Source organism: the organism of the source record quoted next, unplaced genomic scaffold (assembly GCF_019419815.1).
Source record: "Pyrus x bretschneideri cultivar Hongxiangsu unplaced genomic scaffold, Pyrus_bretschneideri_v1 Contig1, whole genome shotgun sequence".
Lineage (NCBI taxonomy): Eukaryota > Viridiplantae > Streptophyta > Magnoliopsida > Rosales > Rosaceae > Pyrus > Pyrus x bretschneideri.
The window spans coordinates 15,200,484-15,222,817 of record NW_025999390.1 but is presented as its reverse complement, the minus strand read 5'-3'; the positions used below and the strand labels follow the sequence as shown (position 1 = coordinate 15,222,817).

General features: G+C 37.1%; 3 protein-coding genes and 2 pseudogenes across 3 annotated transcripts; 4 read left to right on the top strand and 1 right to left on the bottom strand.

The window, feature by feature from the left end:
- Positions 1–1,751: 1,751 nt before the first annotated feature.
- On the top strand, positions 1,752–4,091 carry LOC103953456 (GDSL esterase/lipase EXL3-like). Its single transcript, XM_009365189.3, has 5 exons — positions 1,752–2,213; positions 2,309–2,439; positions 2,588–2,821; positions 3,310–3,565; positions 3,833–4,091. Exons 1-5 carry the CDS (start codon positions 1,889–1,891, stop codon positions 4,024–4,026), a joined length of 1,140 nt encoding a protein of 379 aa, XP_009363464.2. The 5' UTR covers positions 1,752–1,888; the 3' UTR covers positions 4,027–4,091.
- Positions 4,092–4,251: 160 nt separating this feature from the next.
- Positions 4,252–5,115, top strand: LOC125471333 (annotated as a pseudogene).
- A 1,390-nt stretch (positions 5,116–6,505) lies between these two features.
- Positions 6,506–9,120, top strand: LOC103953455 (GDSL esterase/lipase EXL3-like). Its single transcript, XM_009365188.3, has 5 exons — positions 6,506–6,864; positions 6,954–7,084; positions 7,228–7,461; positions 8,003–8,258; positions 8,826–9,120. The coding sequence occupies exons 1-5, from the start codon at positions 6,573–6,575 to the stop codon at positions 9,017–9,019; spliced, it is 1,107 nt and encodes a 368-aa protein (XP_009363463.2). The 5' UTR covers positions 6,506–6,572; the 3' UTR covers positions 9,020–9,120.
- A 277-nt stretch (positions 9,121–9,397) lies between these two features.
- On the top strand, positions 9,398–11,774 carry LOC103953538 (annotated as a pseudogene).
- Positions 11,775–18,621: 6,847 nt separating this feature from the next.
- On the bottom strand, positions 18,622–21,388 carry LOC103953454 (F-box protein At4g35930). The gene is made up of 6 exons (XM_048571548.1): positions 21,232–21,388; positions 21,050–21,096; positions 20,455–20,930; positions 19,483–19,557; positions 19,248–19,357; positions 18,622–19,163 (listed from the first exon to the last, which is right to left on the bottom strand). The coding sequence occupies exons 3-6, from the start codon at positions 20,803–20,805 to the stop codon at positions 18,914–18,916; spliced, it is 786 nt and encodes a 261-aa protein (XP_048427505.1). The 5' UTR covers positions 20,806–20,930; positions 21,050–21,096; positions 21,232–21,388; the 3' UTR covers positions 18,622–18,913.
- Between the last annotated feature and the right edge of the window lie 946 nt (positions 21,389–22,334).

Below are 22,334 nucleotides of genomic sequence, written 5' to 3'. Positions count from 1 at the left end.
AAAAAATAATTAAATATTAAAAACTAAAAAATTAATTTAATTTAATTTTTTTTTGCATGGGGGACCCACCCTTCTCCCCCGCTCCCATCTTTCCCCAACCCAAAACCAGAACCACCCCAAACCCAGATCCCACCAGCTTTCGCCTTCTCCACTTCCAGCTTCTCGTATACTTCTGCCTTCGCCTCCTCCACTTCTAGCTTTTCCTCCCGCTCCTCCACTTCTAACTTCTCCTCTTGCTCTTCCAGCTTCTTCAACATCGTGACCGCATCCTTATTCGTGAGCAGGCGTATGATAGAGCAAATGCCACCGCGCTCTTATTCGCTCCCTTCGCCACCATGCACCAAATCGGCCCCTTATATAGCTTGTTATTTGTCACCGCCGGCAATGGCGGGTACTCCGACAAGGGCGTCTTCCCGTTCAGGTCAATCAGGTACACATGCGACTAGTTCGGGTATCGCAACCCGAAATTCCGCTCTATGTTGGGACACGGTTTGGTGTTCGCATTGCAGGTATGAGATTATACCAAATCTGTTTATCGGGTTAGCTGAGGATTTCGTTTCCAATGAGAAGGTACCGAATCAGAGTCTTCGGGTAAAAAGGGATGACGTTGGTGTGGACCCAATGGTCGGCGAACGTCTGATTGGAGGAGATGTTGTTGATGAGCTCGTTGGGGACCATGATGGAGACCTAGAGGTCGATGTTACGAAGGGCGGTGAGGATTTTGGGGTTGGCGTCGTAAAGCTTGACTCGCTTGGCCTTGAGAAACTAGATGAGCTTCACTAACTACAATGGTGGTGGGAGGTTGTTACCCAGCTGGCCGTAGTTCACACCCACCTTGGGGGCGAGCTCCATACCTGAAAAAATCAAAAGGGGTCAGAGAAAAATACCAAATGAACAAAACCCATGTCGCCATTTTTGGGATATGGGTTTGGGTTGGGGGAAGACGGGAGCAGGGAAGAAGGATGAGGGGGATAAGGGGTGGGCCCCCCATGCAAAAATAAAAATAAATTATTTTATTTTTTTTAGTTTTTTAGTTTTTAATAAATTTTTTAATATTTAATTAATTTTCTAATATTTGAGGTAGTTTTATGTAATTTACCCATAACTTAACCACTTAGTACTACGTCAGGCCAAACTCGAGTTTAAGTATTGAGCATACAGGATTTTGAACTGAAGTGTAAGATGTGGTAGGCTCATTGGTCTAGCGAACTAGCAGAACCCGCATGTATAAACTAAGCAAGATTAAGTACACTTAATTGGAGTTTAAGTATTGAGTATACGGAATTTTGAACTGGACTATAAGATGGTAGGCTCATTGGTCTAGCGAACTAGCATAACCGCATGCATTTTCTCAACCTTGGTATTACATCGAGTGATTAAATGAATGACGATCGCGAACATTTTTCATTATTCAATTGATCAACTACCAATTCAATGTATTTTCTCCTCAAAGAATCCTCGTCTATACGAAAATAGGTGTAACCTAGGAACATATTTTTCTTGTCATTGTCATATATTTTAAATCTCGGTCCTATATCTATTAATCACATGTTCAATGTTCTGTAATGTACAGTAAAATTAAATGGAATTATTTTATCGTTGTAAAAAGTCAGTTTAATGTTTTTTTAGGGTATGTATTAGAGAAATCCTCCTACGGTGGATCTTGAACTGGAACATCGTTTACAGATTCAACGATAGCCACAGGGTTGTAGATCAATACCGCAATATTTGGTATCAAACCAGCACAACAATTAGCAGCACATCTGCGAATACAGTGAACACATTCCCTTGAATTAACAAGGAAATGTCACAAACCAGTCGAATCAAGAACCGGTCAACTCTATCTAACAACTACTAAAACTGAAAAAGTACCTCTGAAAACTTGAATATGTGTATTTTCAATTTTTCATCCACTTATAATACAATGAAGTTTCTCTCCCAAAACCTTCTTCCCTCGTCATCGAAATTTTCTCTCAAAATTTTTCCGATCGTTATAGTTTTAGTCTTCTACCACAATGCTGCGGCTGTAAAACTACCAAACAACGAAAAGGTTCCGGCAGTGATTGTTTTCGGAGATTCGGTAGTGGATCCTGGAAACAACAACAATATTAGCACTATAGTCAAATGTAATTTCCCACCATATGGGAGAGACTTTATAGGACAAAGACCTTCTGGAAGGTTTAGCAATGGCAGAGTCCCCTCAGACATGATAGGTAAATCTAAGTACTGTCATTGTTTTTTTTTTTTTACTTTTTACTACTGGCTCAACCAAACTGTAAAAAAGATTCACTGTTCACAATTTTTTCAGCTGAATCAGTTGGAGTCAAGAAGATATTGCCAGCTTATCTGGATCCAAATCTGAAGATTCATGACTTACTTACTGGTGTAAGTTTTGCTTCAGGTGGCTCAGGATATGATCCTCTCACTCCTAAAATAGTGGTAAATACAGACATATACATAGACATAGACATATACATATACATATACATATACATCCCCATATATATATATAATATTTAGGGTCAGACTTGCTTTTTGTTTACTATGTCATACACATCCTTGATTTCTATTGATCTGTTTATGTCAGTCTGTCCTATCATTATCAGATCAAATAGACATGTTCAAAAATTATATAAGCAAGATTACGGTAGCAGTCGGAAAGGAGGGCGCTGCAACTATAGTATCGAAAAGCATATACATTGTGTGCACAGGAAGCGACGACATTGTGCATACCTATTATTTTACACCACTGAGGAGACCTCGGTATGACATTTCAGCATATACCGATCTCATGGTTGAATCAGCTTCAAGTTTCTTTCAGGTAAACATCGATCAATTGCAATTCGCCAATGTCAGCGCTAAAAAAAAAAATAAATGGTTTGGTGCCCATTCATTACCACTATTATAGCCATACACTCAAGATCCATCCACATTTCAGACCTAGCTAGACATAGCCAAGTTTGTTAGAGCAGTCTGCTCCTCCTGCACCCTAGTTTGAATCCGCTTCCCATAATTAGATAAGACTAGAATATCGCTCGAACAAAATAACACAGCTTTCATTAGAACTAGCCACCATAGAAGAGCAACAATTGTCCATCTGCCGCATAATGTCGGTATCTCAATTTCCATAGATGAGCTCACACATGAATATCATCACTATTGGAATGAGGTTCCCACAAGTAACCTAAATGAATCTTTCATTATTCAATCTTGGGTTACAAGTAATTGGGATTGTATGCTCTGAGTTGTACCAGATAGGGTTGAGGTGTGACATATTACTTATTACTTTTTTTATAAATGGGAATGCAGGAACTATATGAACTGGGAGCAAGAAGAATCGGAGTAGTAAATCTGCCGCCAATCGGGTGTTTGCCGTCGCAGAGAACACTGGGTGGAGGCAGAGAAAGAGGGTGCTCAGAGACTACCAACCAAGCAGCAAGCCTCTTCAACTCCAAGCTCTTGCCCAAAATAGATGCCTTCAATACGAGGCTTCCAGAAGCAAGGCTTGTCTACCTTGATATCTATAACACAGTGCTTTCCCTCATCCAAAACCCTACTCAATTTGGTAAATTTTTGAAATAGGTCAATTTCGTATATGTAAGTTATCGGTAAAGTTCTCTTACCAGGTAAAATATTTATGCTGTCAGACCATAAATCTATGACTGCATATTCTGGCACGAATCGACCAGATTAGTAGTGCAAATTCAGAGTTTGACAAGAGAACACTTTCACTTTTTTAAAGTTATATTATCATCATAGTCTTGAAAACCAAATGCCCCAATGCATATTAATCATAATGTTGATGTATACAACGATTTATATGTGGGTTCAGGATTTGAAGTGATGGATCAAGGATGTTGTGGAACAGGAAATATTGAGGTTAGCATTCTGTGTACTCGTTACTCTCCGGGAACCTGCAACGATTCATCAAAATACATATTCTGGGACAGCTACCATCCTTCAGAGAAGGGATATGAAGTAATAATCCCTCTGGTTTTCGATTCGCAAGTTCATAAATTCTTCTGAGGAATCTCACTCTCTCTCTCTTTCAAGTGTCGGCAATCAATAAATTTCCTTTTAGTTTTGGTGTATTTTCTTTCAGAAATTTGAGCCTCAATTTGTTAATAGTCTAGTGAAATTTATCGAGATTTTGCATTCAGTTGACGTGACAATTATTGACTGAAGCTGATATTTAACTTACCCTACCCCTCACTTATGCAAATGCTTAAACAGACTTATCAAAACTTGAACATGCAGTGTATTTACATAATGTACTCTCTCCCAAAAACTTCTTCCTTCATCTAAATCGTCTCTCAAATTTATTTCAGTTGTTATAGCTTTGTTCTTCTACGGCAATGCTGCTGCTGTAGAACTGCCGAACAACGAAAAGATTCTGGCAGTGATTGTTTTCGGACATTCAATAGTTGATCCTGGAAGCAACAACATTGGCACTGTAGTCAAATGCACTTTCCCAACTTATGGGAGGGACTTTGTAGGAAGAAGGCCTACTGGAAGGTTTAGCAATGTTAGAGTTCCCTCACACAGTCAGACTTGATAGGTGATCTAACACTGACAAATTTTAAGTACTTTATCTGAGTAGTGAGATATTTATGCATTCACACTAGTGTTGTTGTTCCGTATTTTTTATAATGCGTTAAAAACTATCCTAATTTACGAGGAGGGGGTTAATTCTTTACGAATTTTTAGCTGAATCAGTCGGAGTGAAGAAGATTTTGCCAGCTTATCTGGATCCAAGTCTGAAGGTTCGAGACCTACTTACCGGTGTAAGTGTTGCCTCGGTTGGCTTATAAGTAACATCTTCATAATCATTTGTTAAGGATCTAGCTTAGAAACTCTTTTGCCCGTTTTAGGGTCAAAACTTAATGTTCCATGATGAACCACCACGACCACAGGAAATAATCGAGATGTAGAGATGTTGGAGCCAAAATCTGCCTGATTTGCCTTAATTTTGGTTCGAGTTCAGGCCTTTTGAGTCTCTAGTTTATTTGATAGACATGATCATGTGACTTAATTCTGTTCTATTCGGCCCCATTTTTCTCGGTAAAATATTGCCTAATTTGGAGAGTGCCAAAAAGAAAAAATTCTATCAGGAATACTCACCGTCATCCATGAAGGAGGTAAGCTTCTTTGTTGCTACATGTTTCCTTCTCTCTTTAGAGGACGAAAGGCTGGCTGCTAATTTCAGACGCTACATGAAGGAGGCCAGCCTTTCGTTGTAGTCTTGAACATTCTGAATATGAATCAACAAGATCAATAGTCTAAATTCACAATTTTGTCATCGTCAAAGTCTCGGAAAAAAGAATTCCACAATGCATATTAATCACAATGTTGATACAATGGTTTTATATATGAATTCAGGATTTGAAGTGATGAATCAAGGATGCTGTGGGACAGGAACTCTGAGGTTAGTATTCTGTGTACACGTTACTCTCCGGGAACCTGATTGAAAAACATATTTTGGGACAGCTACCGTCCTTCAGAGAAGGGATATGAAATTATCACCCGTATGGTTCTCGATTTGCAAGTTCATAAATTCTTCTGAAGCCGCTCTTTCTTTCAAGTATCAGCAATCAATAAATTTCCAAGCCAATTTTGGTGTATTTCTCTCTCAGAAGTTTGAGTTTCTATTTGTTACAAATTGCTGCCACTTTTTGGCGCAACCTTTATCATCACATTCAGGCAGATTCAACCCCTAAATCTGTTCCCTTGCTACGGATAGCATAAAAACTCTCCTTGATAAAAAAAAATAACGTCTTCACAATCTTTGCGTTCATTATCCAGCTTAGAACTACTAAGCGCTTCCGAATCAACCCCTAAACAAAAAAGGGGATTCGAATATGCAAACAAATCACACACTTGCCCTATAATTATTGAACTTTGTTCGGCAACCTAAGATACATCATTAATTAGTACCTTTTGAAAACATACAGATGGATGCAAAACAGTGCAACACTAAGCGCTGATGGAGAAATGCAGTTGGATATTTACTGTTTTAAAAAGTGATTAAGCAGTTGATATATTTAATAACATCCCCTACAGCACTAATTACCAAATCAAATACATGATGCAACATTATCAAGGTGAATTAGATGATTTCTTAGCACAATTGAAGGGAAATAGTAAAAACAAGCAACACCATTTTTCTTGTTCTGATTTATGTAGGCACAGCAGCCTTGAATATTTTTTTTGCAGAAGACGCCTTTCTCAACACCAAAGAATTATTGAACTAACTAGCTATTATTCTAGTGATATTTCTCGGGATATCACTTTCGAATTCCCTGGTTGGTATTGCAGTACCTAGAGGAAAATTTTCATCTTGCATCAGATGATGAAACAACTATATTGACTGGAGTTAATATCTAACTCACCTTATTAATATGTCCCCTTAGGGCTTAGGTAAATTTCGAACTACATTGATTAAACCAAACACTATCTAACAACTACTAAAACTTAAAAGGACAACTTTTGAGCCAATTATTTAAAAGCACCTATGAAAACTTGAATATGCACATTCCAGTGTGTAGTTTCAATTTTCATCCACTAAAAATACAATGAAGTTTCTCTCCCAAAAACTTCTTCCCTTGTCATCGGAATGTTCTCAAAAAAAAAAATTTCTGATCGTTATAGTTTTATTCTTCTACCGCAATGTGGCTGCTGTAAAACTACCGAACAACGAAAAGATTCCTGCAGTGATTGTTTTCGGAGATTCAGTAGTGGATTCTGGAAACAACAACAATATTAGCACTGTAGTCAAATGTAATTTCCCACCATATGGGAGGGACTTTGTAGGACAAAGACCTACCGGAAGATTTAGCAATGGCAGAGTCCCCTCAGACTTGATAGGTAAATCCAAGTACTGTCATTGTTTTTTAACTTTTTACTACTGGCTCAACCAAACTGTAAAAAAGAGTAAACGTTCACAATTTTTTCAGCTGAATCAGTTGGAGTAAAGAAGATATTGCCAGCTTATCTGGATCCAAATCTGAAGATTCACGACTTGCTTACTGGTGTAAGTTTTGCCTCAGGTGGCTCAGGATATGATCCTCTCACTCCCAAAATAGTGGTAAATACAAACATATACATACATATATATATATATATATTGTGGGTCGCGCCTCACCGCAGGCACTGATATACTTATCAGTCTTGTTTTCTGTTTACCATTTCATACACATCCTTACTTTCTGTTAATTCTGTTTCTGTCAGTCTGTCCTATCATTATCAGATCAAATAGACATGTTCAAAACTTATATAAACAAGATTACTGCAGCAGTCGGAAAGGAAAGCGCTGCAACTATGGTATCGAAAAGCATATACATAGTGTGCACAGGAAGCAATGACATTGCGAATACTTATTTTTCGACACCACTGAGGAGACCTCGGTATGACATTTCAGCATATACCGATCTCATGGTTGAATCAGCTTCAAGTTTCTTTCAGGTAAACATCAAACAATTGCATTTGCCAATGTCCCCGCTAAGTTTGGTGCTCCTTCATTACTGCTATTGTAGCCAGAAACTGCTAAATTTGCAATATCGTGCATCCTGAGATACATATAAACTTAAGATCCATCAGAATTTCAGACCTAGCTAGACGTAGTCAAGTTTGTAAGAGCAGTTTACTCGCCCTTCTGTTTCATGTTTGAATCCCCCTTCCCGTAGTGTAGATTAAGCTAGAATATCGCTCAAACAAAATTATACAACTTTCTTCAGAACTAGCCACCATAGAACAGCAACAATTGTCCATCTTCCGCATATGTCAGTGTCCCAATTTCCATAGATGAGCTCACACATGCATATCATCACTACTGGAATGAGGTTCCCACAGGTAACCTAAATGAATCTTTCTTTCTTGAATCTTGGGGACCAAGTAATTGAAATTGTATGAAGAGGATGCTCTGAGTTGTATCAGGGTTGAAGTGTGACATCTGTCGTAGTACTTTGCTATTTATATTAATATGGGAAAAAAATTGGGGCTGTAGGAACTATATGGACTGGGAGCAAGAAGAATCGGAGTAGTAAGTCTGCCGCCACTCGGATGTTTGCCGTCGCAGAGAACACTGCGTGGAGGCAGAGACAGAGGGTGCTCAGAGACTTTCAACCAAGCAGCAAGCCTCTTCAACTCCAAGCTCTTGTCCGAAATAGATGCCTTCAATACGAGGCTTCCAGAAGCAAGGCTTGTCTACCTTGATGTCTATAACGCATTGCTTTCCCTCATCCGAAACCCTACTCAATATGGTAAATTTCTGAAATAGGACAATTTCATGTATGCTACCAGTTAAATATTTATGTTGCTGAACCATAAATCTAATGGCGGAGCTAAGAATTTTTTACCGGGTGGGCTAGCTTAAAAATTTTAATTTTTATAAATAAAGAAACTTGATACCGTGTTTTTCGTTGTATCAGCTAGCTTTAAAAAAATTCACAAGGTGAGCCAAAATTTTTTGTAATTAAATACATACGTGTTAAAATTCAAACAAATCCAAACTTATACATGGACAAGAAGCGATGAAAAAAAGGATGTAAGAAAAAGAAATGGTATGTAAACTGTATTATATAATTTTATATGGTTAAATCTAAGAGATTCGGACTAATGACTAAATATGGTGGGTGAAAATCAATCAATCTAGACCTCATGTCCTGACACGAATCAAATAGATTACTTGCGCAAATTTAGAGTCTGACAAGAGAACACCTTCACTTTTTTTTTAAGTTATATCGTCATCATAGTGTCTTGAAAACCAAATGCCACAATGCATATTAATCATAATGTTGATATATACAATGATTTATATGTGAATTCAGGATTTGAAGTGATGGATCAAGGGTGCTGTGGAACAGGAAATATTGAGGTTAGCATTCTGTGTACTCGTTACTCTCCGGGAACCTGCAACGATGCATCAAAATACATATTCTGGGACAGTTACCATCCTTCGGAGAAGGGATATGAAGTAATAACCCCTATGGTTTTCGATTCGCAAGTTCATAAATTCTTCTGAGGCCTCTCTCTCTTTCAAGTATCAGCAATCAATAAATTTCCATGACAGTTTTGGTGTATTTCTCTTTCAGAAGTTTGAGCCTCAATTTGTTTGTTGTCTGGCAATTTTTAAAACTTTTATCACGCTTTTGAATTAGTCCCCAATGTGACATGGAATTAACTAATCAAATTATACTTCATCTTAAACAAAGTATAAAAGTAAATTTGCTGAAATTAGTAAAACTGATCAAGTATCAAGCGAAAATTATGATGTTATATCTTTGTACAGTTTATCAACATCAGTTGATCTTCCTCTGATTTAATTACCAGAAAACCGGTTTATCAATCATATGATTTCATACGTCAAAGATATCTTAGAAAATAGAAGATACGAAAGCAAATGATTTCTGAGCACAATTTGGTTCCAAATTTGACTGCAAAGTGCAAACCAACCAGCTTTACTCTGGTGACACTTCTTCATCATTCCTGTAAAGAACAGGTCTCAGTTCGAATTCCCCAACTCCCAGTTGATAAAAGAGTTAACATCGCCGTATCCTTCGATTCTGTGGCACTTAATTAGATGACAGTTACCTTTCAGATAAAGTACATGCAATCAATGCCAATCTTTCTTCTTAATTTTGTGACCAATTCCCAAATTTAGAAAGGCAATTTTGCATCTGTTGCATCCAGCAATACTTTGACTCAAGTTAATACATAACTCTCTCCCTTAATGTGGAAAAAATTAGACAAACATCAAATCAAACTAAATCATATCTAACTACTAAAAATTATACATCTTTTGAGAGCTAATAATTTAGGTGGCCCTCTACTTATATGGAGATGCTTAATTAGTATAAAACCTAGAGATTAAGCTTGCTTGAACAAGTGTATCTACATCCACTTAACACAATGATTTCTCTCTTCCAAGTACTTCGTCAGACATCTAATTCATCGGTCAAGTTTCTTTCAATCGTCATAGCTTTATTCCTCTTCCATAATGCAGCTGCAGCTGCATTATTGGAAATTAATCTGCATCAATCACACTACTAGTCTACTCCTGTTGCTACTATTATCGTTCTAGTTTTTACTTTTTGTTACTGGTTCAACCAAACAGTCCAAAAAAAATAAGGGGTCATTAAGAAAAACTAATCTTGAAAGCATTTATGCTCATAAGTGCTTTTACAGACGGCCTGTTTATTAGAAGAACGCCAAAGTTTTGAATAAAAGTCTATGTACTTCATGAAAAAACATTTGGAAACACTGTAAATTGTAACTTTTTGCTGCCCATAAACACTATATATTTCTACCAAAATGTTGTCATAAGCGATTTTGGTTAATTCGAAACCACTTTTATCTATTCTAAAGTCACTTCCAAACATGCCCCAAATCTTTACAAATTTTCAGCTGAATCAGCTGGAGTGAAGAAGATTTTGCTACCTTATCTGGATCCAAATCTGAGTCTTCAAGACCTACGTACTGGTGTAAGTTTTGCCTCAGGTGGTTCAGGATATGATCCTCTCTCTTCCCAAATAGTGGTAAATATATAGTTCTGTTTCTTTAGTCTGTCCTATCTTTATCAGATCAACTGGACCTGTTCAAACATTACATAAGAAGGATAAATGCCGCAGTCGGGAAGGAGAGAACTGCGATTATATTATCGAAAAGCATATACATTATGTGCACAGGAACTGATGACATTGCAAATACTTATTTTACTACACCGCTGAGGAAACCTTACTATGACAATCCAGCATATACCCATCTCATGATTAAATCGGCTTCAAGTTTCCTTCAGGTAAACGTCGAACAACTTCAAATCTCTTCCCCGCAATTTAATCTCCCGAATAAAATAAAACGCTTCCTTAAGAATAGCCACCGTAGAACAACAACAATTGTCAATCTGCCGTATATGGCGGTACTCCACGTTCCATATATGAGCTCACAAGTGGATATCATCAAAAAATTTGAATCTGGTTCCGAGTAACCTAAAATGAATTTGATATTATTGAATCTTGCTGTCCAAGTAATTCAGATTGTATGAAGAGGCTACTCTTAAACGTACTAAAAAGGAAATGGGACTGCAGGAACTATATGGACTGGGAGCAAGAAGAATTGGAGTACTAAGTTTGCCGGCAATTGGGTGTGTACCATCACAGAGAACACTGAGGGGAGGCATACATAGGGAGTGCTCAAAGCCTCAAAACCAAGCAGCAATCCTCTTCAACTCGAAGCTTTAGACCCAAATAGATGCCTTCAATAAGAAGCTTCCAGAAGCAAGGCTTGTCTACCTTGTTATCTATTACACATAGCTTTCCCTCATCCTAAACCCTGCTCAATATGGTAAGTTGTCGATAAGTTCCATTACCAGAAAAATACATATGTTGTCAGGCAATGAATCTGAGAGTGCATATTTTGACAAGAATCAAGCAGATCAATAGTCCAAATTCACAGCATGACGGAGGAACACTTTCATTCTTTTCAAGTTATATCCTTAATTGTAGTAGAGTAGCCTCAACTTAAACCCTAAATGCCACAATGCATATTAATCACAATATTGGTACAATGACTGATATATGGATTCAGGATTTGAAGTGGCGAATAGGGGGTGTTGTGGAACAGGAAATATTGAGGTTAGCATCACGTGTAATCCTCACACTCCAGGAACCTGCAACGATTCGTTGAAATACATATTCTGGGACAGCTATCATCCTTCAGAGAAGATATATGCAAGTCTTAACCCTCTGTTTTTCGACGCGCAAGTTCGCAACTTCTTCTGAAGCTTCTCTCTCTTTCAAGTATGAGCATTCAATAAGTTTCCAAGTCAGAGATTTGGTGTATTTATCTTACAGAAGTTGAGCCTCGATTTGTTAGAAACTTGTGTCTTGTGTGTTCCATGCAGGCCATGCAGCAACTATATATTTTATTTCTGGTTTCTAATTATTTTTCATATGTAAAGATGTCCTGAAGCGTATGAATAAATCGATTTTTTACATTTAATATTTTGAATATAGACATGAACTTTCATCCTAATTTTCACCCAATGTGACGTAAAAATTGGAATTGAGTGGTGATCAAAGCTCACTTATTAGTTAATCTCATTAAAAAGGGAACAAGTCACTGGGGTTACTCGACGGTAGTTAATTAGAGTGATAGATAGGAGCAAGCTAAGTCTAGGCTTCGAAACCGTCCAATGTAACCAAAGAAAAAATACAGACGAAGAATAGGAATGACTAATTAATAGTAATCCTTTTATATCCCCATGAAGTTGCAATCAGTAGTTGGCTCTTCTTTGATAATAACTTAAGGGTAATGCTAGGAATACAAAATTTAATAAATTAAATGATGTGGAAGTTGATCATTAAATTATTACTTAAGCGTTGATAAATGTGTTCATTTATATTGGTGACGCATCATTTAGTTTGCAAATATTTTAATAGTTTCTGTAATATACATCACGTCATTTATGTTATACGGGTAATAGGATAGACACGTATATATATTCTCCTCTCCCCTACGATAATTTTTGGTCATTAGATATCTAGAATCACTAGATATAAAACATAATCCATAGAATTAATACCTTTTTGTAATTGAGTTAGTTTGGCAGATAGCATATCAACATGGGAATAGTTTGGCAAGATCCTTAAAGTTTGGTAAACTGTGTAGTTCGACATTTAATCAACCTTTTGAAATCATAATAAAATCGTGAGCAACCTTGCAGCTTATACCCCACATTTGAGTTGAAATTTCATTCAAACATCATGGATTCACTTATGACACCCCACATTTGGATGCAAATGTAGATACTAGGCTGCCTATCAAAACTGAGAGAGAATAGACATGATATGCATCGGGAGAAGTGTCTTTTGGACTTGAACTTACCCTAGTGAAAACATATCGTGTTTACTTGGGATGTGGAAGATCTTGAACTGTTCACCGTAGCAGTAAACCGAGACAATATGCTACACACATATCATGTCTGTCATACGTCAATTCAGACGGTTGTGTTCATTTTGATCCTGAACAAATCTCGGATTTCATAGGAGCTTTAGAGAATTTAGCCATTTCAATTCTCATAAATGTGATCTCATTTACTCCTATATAGGTGACATTAATTAAGAATAGTTTGTCATATTCCTTTTGATAACAAGATATTAATGTCATTAAATGTGTAAAATATAACCCCTCGAACATCAACAGACAACACACATTTATCATAAGAATTAATGGTAAGTTGTGTGTTCAACTTTTGAATCAAACTCAACCAGTTTGCCTATTGAACCTAGGCCATGAGATCTCCAATTAGCTAAGTTAGGTTTCCGCCCAATTCGATTCATTGAATTGGCTTGAGACCCATTCCCCTCGATGTAAATAATATTTGCTCTCTTGGTAGCCTTTTGTCAAAGGATCAGCTATATTTTCCTTTGACTTTACATAATCAATGGATATTATTCCATTGGAGAGCAACTTCTTAAGAGTATTATGTCGACGCCTGATGTGTTACGACTTTCCATTGTATACATGACTTTTGGCCCTTGATTGTGTGGCCATACTATCACAATGTATACATATAACAGTTACAAGCTTTGGCCACACTGGAATATCCTCCAAAAAATGTTTGAGCCACTCGACTTCTTCTATAAACTCCGATTCCATGGTGGAACGAGCTATACATTTCTGTTTAGAGGATTTCCAAGATATTGTTGCACCTCCCAAGGTGAAAACATATCCACTTGTCGACTTGGATTCTGTAGTGTCAAAAATCCAATTAGCATCACTGAAGCCTTCTACAAAAGGTGGATACTTGGTGTAGTGTAATCCATAGTCAAGTGTATTTTTCAAATACCTTAACACTCTTACTAAAGCATCACAATGCTATTGTGTCGGATTACTAGTATATCTACTAAGCATACTTACTGCATAAGCTAAGTTGGGCCTAGTCAAATTCATCAAGTACATTAGACTTCCAATTACTTGAGAATATTCAAGTTGAGATATGTCATTGCCTTTATTTTTCTCCAACTTGCATCCAACATTAAAGGGAGTTACAGCAGTTTTGCAGCCAAAATGACCAAACCTTCACAATATTTTTTCCACATAATGGAATTGTGTAAGGACATACCCTTCACTATTTGTCTTAATTTAAATTCCTAGAATGACATCGGCTTGACCTAAGTCTTTCATGTCAAAACTTGAATTCAACATTTTCTTTGTTTTATTTATTACATCTTTATCAGTTCCCATTATGAGCATATCATCCACATAAAAGCAAACAATAACAAAAGTTTTATCATTACTCTTGACATAGACACATTTATCAGATTCGTTTATTTTGAACCCATGAGTCAACAAAGTATGATCAAATTTCTTGTGTCATTGTTTTGGTGTTTGTTTAAGTCCATATAATCACTTAACTAATTTACACTTTTCTTGTCCTTTAAGCACAAACCCTTCAGGTAAGCACGACCCTTCAGGTTGTTCCATGTATATTTCTTCATCTAGTTCTCCATTTAAAAATGTTGTTTTTTCATCCATTTGATGTATATCAAAGTTGTACACAGCCGCAATCACTATTAATGTCCTAATTGACGTTATGTGAGAAACTGGAGAATAAGTGTCGAAATAATCCAACCCTTCCTTTTGGCGATAACCTTTGGCTACTAAACGTGCCTTGAACTTGTCAATGGTTCCATAAACCTTAAGTTTCTTCTTGAAAATCCATTTATGACCAATTGGTTTACTATTGGGAGGTAAATCAACCAATTCTCATGTGTTAGTTTTCATAATGGATTCCATTCACTTTTAATTGCTTCCTTCCATAAAGGAGCCTTGGAAGAAGACATTGTTTCTTTAAGAGTTCTAGGTTCTAGGTTCATTCTCGAACAAGTAAGCAATGAAATTTGGTCCAAAAATTTTAGAAACTTTGATTCTTTTTCCTCTTCTTGGTTCCACATAATTGTCTTGGATACTCGAAAAAGAGACCTCATCATGATTATGATCATTAATCCTCTTTTTATTAGAACCAGATTCCTTTTACTTGTAAGGAAATATATCTTCAAAGAATTCCACATCTGCCGATTCTAATATAGTGTTAACATGTATGTCTAAAATTGAAGATTTTACTACAAGGAACTTATAAGCAGCATTATTGTTTGCATATCCAATGAATACACAATCAATTGTTTTAGGTCCTAGTTTCGTTCTTTTTTATAACGAAACTTGCACTTTTGCTAAGCAACCCACACTTCAAGGGTTTTATATGTGGGTTTATGTCATTTCCATATTTCATAAGGTGACTCATCAATCTTCTTTTGAGGAACCTTACTCAATATGGTATTTACAATAAGTAAAACTTCACCCCACAAACTGTGTGGAAGCCCCAAACTATTTAACATGAATTAATCATATCCTTGAATGTTCTATTTTTCCTTTTGGGAGCACCATTTTGTTGTGATGTGTATGGAGACATTGTTTGATGTATAATTCCATGTTGAGCACAAAAATTTGAGAATGTAGTAGACTCATACTCTCCTCCTCTATCGGATCTAAGTGCTTTGATTTTTCTCTCAAGTTGATTTTCAACTTCAGCTTTATATGTTTTAAACATATTCAAAGCTTCGTCCTTGCTATGAATCAAATAAACATAGCAATACTTACTACAATAATCAATAAAAGTGACATAATAATTATTTCCTCCACGAGTTGGTGTGGACTTAGAGTCACAAAGATCACAATGAATTAATCCAAGTAATTCACTTGATCTTTCCAAAATTGACTTTCTAGTTTGCCTAGCAAATTTCAATTCGGTACATGTCTCACACTTATGATTAAAATCAATTTTGAATTTAGATAATAATTCTAATTTAATCATTTTTTGCATGGAACGAAAATTAACATATCCTAATCTAGCATGCCAAATATTAGAAGACTCAACAATATAAGTAGAAGCATTTATTTTATTAGCATCATCAACGGTAATTACATTGAGTTTCACGAGACCATCAACCACATATCCCTTTCCAACAAACATCTCACCCTTGGTAAGTACAAATTTGTTGGATTCAAATACAAATTTAAAGCCCTTAGCAATAAGAATAGGTCCAGAAACTAAGTTTCTCCATATTTCAAGAACATGCAGCACATTCAACAAGGTCAGACTCTTCCCATATGTGAATTTGAGTACCACTTTGTCTTTGCCCTCCACCGCAGATGAAGCAGAATTACCCATATACAGCTTTTCTGCAGGGGCAGCATGATGGTATTCAATGAACAAATTTCTGTCAGCGCAGATGTGCTTTGTAGCACCAATATCCATCAGCCATTCGCTCACATTTGAGACCATGTTAACCACAACAGCAGCCAACTCTTCATCAGTGATTGTCATGTTTGCATGGTTGTTATTGTTTCCATTGGCATGATTTTCATCTTTGCAAATGATAACAATCTTGTTCCTTGTGACCAAATTTGCCATACACGTAGCAGACGTCCTTAATCTTCTTCAGATTCTTGCCTTTAAGAGCAAGGGCAAATTGTGCAAACTGCTTGGTTTTCTAAGCCTTATTCTTTTTTGGCTTCTCCTTGGAGTTTCCTCCCTCAACATAATTCGCATTGGCTTCAATGGCAGCAAACCCATCAGAACGATCTGCCTTTCTGAGGTTTTCTTCCACTTGTAGCCTCAGAATCAAATCATTCATATTCATCTCACAGTGCTTGTGCTAGGAGATAAATATTGAAGTCATTCCAGGAAGTTGGTAATTTCTCGATTATCGCTCCAACTTGGAAATGCTCATTGATCTCACATCCTTCGAAGTGCAGTTCATAGATCAATTTCTGGATTTCTTCGACCTGAGATACAACATATTTCAAATCCATCATAGTATATTTGAGAAACTTACCGATAACAAATTTCTTTGAACCGGCATCATCAATCTTATACTTTGTCTCCAGGGATTCCCATAAGTCCTTTGCAGTCTTGCACAGAGAATAAATGATGTAGAGATTGTCATCCAAATTATTCAGAATATAATTCCTACAACAAAACTCAGAATGATTCCAAGCTTCAATTACCATTACAGTCTCTTTCAACATTGGATTCTCATTGGATTGCGGAGCTTCTTCCTTGAGAACATGAGCAAGATTCATGGTTGTCAGGAAAACAACATCTTCTGTTGCCATCTCTTGAAATCCAACCCTTTGAATTTCTCAGGCTTCTCAAAGTATTTCAGCACAGTGTCATTCACATTCACATATTGCTGATCCATATTTATGTTTCAAGATTGTTGGATAAATATCAACAATCAATAATAAATTTATATATACTAATGAATAATAAATGTGAATGAATAATTTAACAGAGTATAAACAAAACGAAATAATATTAAACAGATAAATTGAAGATCGAGGCTTGCATACCGTAATGTCCATGAAGCAAAAATTCCGTCCCTACTCTGTGCTTGTAGTTCTACGGACGTCTGCTTCACCAATATTCAACAATCAAAGTAAAGATTCAAGCATTGGAAAACTAGACTTCTAGCGAATTTCGCTTGTGGTCCTCTCAGTAAGAAGGTTTGGGATTGTAGAAGATGAGTTTGATTTTTTCTGTGTACTAAATGACATGCAGATGGATGTGTATATAATATGTTTATGTCTGTTCGCAACAGGTATGAGAATGAGATGTGTTTGTTGGGAGACATCTTCTCAGATGGGTGCTTTGTTCTCTGGCATTCTTTTATCACTTCAGACTTCTTCTGAAAATATGAGTCTGTTGAATGAAGATTTCTAATAGTTCAACCATTTTCTAATAGGGACAAAATCTTATAAAGTGAGGGAACCTTTTAGTGATGACCAATGTGGGATAATGTAGAATGAAGATTTCTACTCAAAATTTCCAACACTTATTATTCTGTGTAAATTTCTCTTGGATCTTCTACATATTGCAACATTTTTCATATCTCATAATTTATTTAACATTTTAGTTGAAGTTTGATCATTTTCCACAACAAAAAATTATGTGTGGTAAATTACTGTTGCCGAGATATTGACACGAATAAAAAATTTCGGGAGGTGCTCAAAAATATAAAACTTCAACTAAAAATTTATGTGGTAATTTGATAGTGGCACGAATAGAAAGCCCGGTAAAATAAACTAAACTAAAATTGTGTGCGATGATTCTCCACAAGGCGGAAAGTTCATTGCCCGGTTATGAGGAAGCTACTCCAATGGTGTTCAGTGGCATGCTTCCTTTGGATGCAGACCAGTTTCCCGAGTTGAGGGGTGCACTTGAGAAACTGCAGCTTAATGATGCTGCTTTGAAGTTGTGGACTCTTGTGGCTTCTCCATATGGAAATTGTTCAGGAGAGGCTGGAGAGGGAGTACAATCTGAGTCTGATAACCACTGCCCCGAGCGCTGTGTATAAAGTGAATTGTGTAAGTGGTGAGGTTGTTGAACGCTAACATCCATCTGCTCTTCCCAAACCTAGAAAAAGGAAACCGATTGAGGAGCCTCTTGTGAAGATTGAGATGCTTACGCCCAAGGATTACATCGGTCCTCTTATGGACTAGACAAGATTTACAGATTTTGGAGCATCCAGATGTTCATAAAACGTAAGAGAAATAATGAAGCTCTTTGCAGAGAAATGATCAGATTTAGCATAAAATAGAAACGATATCGCTCGGAATACAACTAGCCGTTGTTCCGAAACATATTATAGGAAATATACAAGTGACCAGTTTAGAAACTATTATTCGCACAACCATAATCTGAATTCTTTTGCCTCCTAATTCAAACATGAGGTTCCATGTATCCTAAACTGCCCCCAGCAAACTCTACAAAATTGCATACTCCCTACCCTGATCACGCCACCTATAGATACGAGAAAGAAACTATATATACATATAGAAACACAAGGCAACCAGTTCAAAGAAGTTTGTTCTGAGCAACAGCCTGACATAACTCGTCCTCGTAGAACAGAACTCGATTTTTGCACAGGGGCTTTGGTAAGGCAGATGGCATCATGCATCTTGGATGGAAATTTGACTCCTGGAAGAGAACTGCTGCAACCTGCCTCATTTCTGAGACTTTGAGGCGGGATGGTGGCCGGGGACCATGCTTTGGTGCTTTTGGAGTATGGGGGCTCCGAATCCATGTACCTTTCCCATCTCCCTTGCTGCAAAAACCATGTAAAACTCAGAAAAAGGAAAAACACATTGGACGGAATAAACAGTGACAAAACATAGTTTAGAATACAAACTTAAGAAAAGGCCAGTGCTCTGCGGGATGGGGTGTCATTGTATTCAACATCTCCTGTCTGGAGCGATCTGGAGTTGTATAATTGAAGTAGAACTGCCTTGCAATTACAACCTGTTTCCAATAGTATAAACATAGAAGGTCATTTATCTTCAAACTAAAAATCAAACAAAACGTATGAATGTGTTCCTATGCATATATGTACATGGAGATAGAGATAGAGATAGAGATGGGCTTACAGCTTTTCTAACTCGCTGAGAAACGTGAAAAACTGACTTCAGTTGGTCGTGATGCAGGTGACACAATAATTTAACCTTGAATTGCAAAAACAGGAATCACTACAAGTACATAGATATATAAAATTGAGAAGATCCAGATTCCAAACCCGTGTGTGTGTGTGCGAGCGCATGTAAGAACTAAACAGTTACATGTCCTCAACTATAACATAGACAGGAGTCATGCATTGTCTTTAGTTTATCTCAGCACGTAGCATGTATCAAACTCAAGATCCAGTTTTACATTGAAAGAGAAATACTGCACACATTCGGTTCCAAAATACACCGCAAAATATGAAAAAAGAAAGAAGTAAAACATCTCTCAAGAAGGGATAAAAGGAGATGATAACTTGTACTTTACAGTATTGCGGTAGATCTAAGACCTAACATTTCTATCAGACCTCCTCTGCATCCTTGAACTGTATCGTTATACATTTTAAAGCAATTTTGACAAATCTGTATCCAAAGTAATCAATTCTTTGTGCAAAAAATATCAACACTAACATAAAAAGAAAGAAACAAAGAAACACTACAGATCTCAATTCATCTAAAAACTAGAACACAAACAAAAAAATTATTGAGAAACCACATGCTAAAGTTAAATGCTTCAACTTACTATGCTATATTGTCTATGTTCATTGATCGTCTTGCTGAATCAGATATCAAAATTGAAAACAGGTACAAGAAAGAATTGGTCAGCCCAAGTAAACACAAATACATCATAAAGCAATCATCTTCTGTGACAGCCAGAGTTTCAGAAAATATTAGTGGCATGCCACATTTACAAAGATAAATAATTTACATCAAGCATAGAACACATTTATACAAGCACAAATGACGCTAAATCTGCATATATACCACAAACAAAAACATAATGAACATAGTAAAAACTGAACGCTGAAATAGTGAAAAAGGGTGAGAAATAGTAAACAATACCAGCAAATCCATGGGAAGGGACTCAAGCCGGGACTCTGACTCGCAATCTTCAACTCGAGGAGTCTTTGGAGTTTTCAACAAACTATTCTGTCTAACCAAATTCACAGGGGACAACATCAAGGGGCTTTTATCGATAGTCTTATCTTCAATCACCATATCGCCCTCAACTCTCTTGCTCTCAAAGGCAGCCACCCTTTTCCACCCCAGATCAGTACAAGACTTGGCTGAAGACACCTTATTGTACTTAAGCTGGGCAAGAGCACCCGGTTTCAGATACTTGTTGCCGGAACCCCGCCGCTTCTTCTGTTTCGGGTTCTTCGAATTCCTCTCCTTTGGAGACACTTTCCCCATCTCCCCCTCTTTTTATTTCAGCCCAAAATTATTTTGCATAAAATCCCCAATTTTTCCCCAATAAATAAATAATCGCCAATTTCCCAATTCAATAAAAAAACCTAAGCAGCCATAATCTATCAAATCTGAAATAAAAATTTTCAATATTAGCAGCGGTATTAAAAGTTAAATAAATCTGACAAACCCCCACAAAAAAATATGCAAAAAATTGCATACAAAATATCAAAATCTGTACAAGCTCTACCTTTCGAGGGTTGGAGATCACCTCCATCCCTTTTCCAATTGCAATACCTGAAAACCAAAATCATAAACCGAAAACTCGTCAGAAACCCTAGATTATCCAAATTCGTACAGACCCATATCCCCTAGCTCGTACAATCCACACCAAAATCATAAAATTAGCAAAAAATTAAAGAAATTACAAACCTTCCACAAAAAAAAAAAATCAAAGCGAAAACCAGAGCATCGTAGCCACAGAATTTGGGAGACAATCCAAAAATAAAAATAAATAAATAAATAATAGGTAGCAGAGCAAATGCAGAGGCGGAGGGGGTAGAGAGAGAGAGAGAGGGGGGGGGAAATGGGGCCGCTAGGGTTTTACTCAGATTTGAAATTGATGCAAATGCCCGCGAAAGCTCCACAGCAGCAGTTTTTCTGGTACAAAACAAAAACCGAGATAGTGATTTATATAAATATTCTATCTGGCTCTTACGTGGCGATGTACGATTGGCGGAATATTAACTGCAGAGAGTTGTAGGACAGCGGGTGTCTTTAGTGCTTAGCCACATCGGACGGCACGGATTGCGTGCAAGATGCGGACAATTGGGCTTGTTCATTAATTGGGTGGACTATTTGGTAAATTTGAAAATACTTTTTGGAGGGAAATAATAAAAGTTTGAGAGCGAAAGCGAAATATTTTTGTGATGACTAATATACCCCTCGTTTTTCTGTTGCGTGGAGGGCATTTTGGAAATTCGGGCTTGTGAAAGGCGGTGCTTTTGATATCTCGATGTTGTTGCAAGAGCTGGAGAGTGGGCCCGATCAGGCCCAACGTATGATGGATTCAATGCGTGAAAGTACATAATCCACCCTTTATGGCAGCATTAACCGCGCGTGACTACCGCTTCTCTTTGCTTCGATGTAGAGGGCATTGCAGTCAATGCAAAGTTCAAATTTTCCGTAGCTTTAACCATGGTAAATTGGTAACCTGGTGACAGTTAAAAATTTTCAACGTCATAATTTGTTTGGGCTAAAATCGGCCGAGTTTAGCAAGTTTAAATTCCTCAAAATTTTCTGGGCCTTTCTGAACTGGGCTTCATATCTTAACCGGCCGTTTCGAGATCCAGTCACGTAGGTCGGGGGTGGCAATGGGTCGTCTTGTGCTGGGTCTGGGTTGTTTCGGTTCGAGGTGTTAAATGGGTCATGACTCATGAATCTCCATTCTCCACCGGATATTGTCTTTTTATAAAATGAGTGAGATAAAGAGCGATAATATCTTCTCTTGTTTCAATTTTATCGGATGTCTCTGA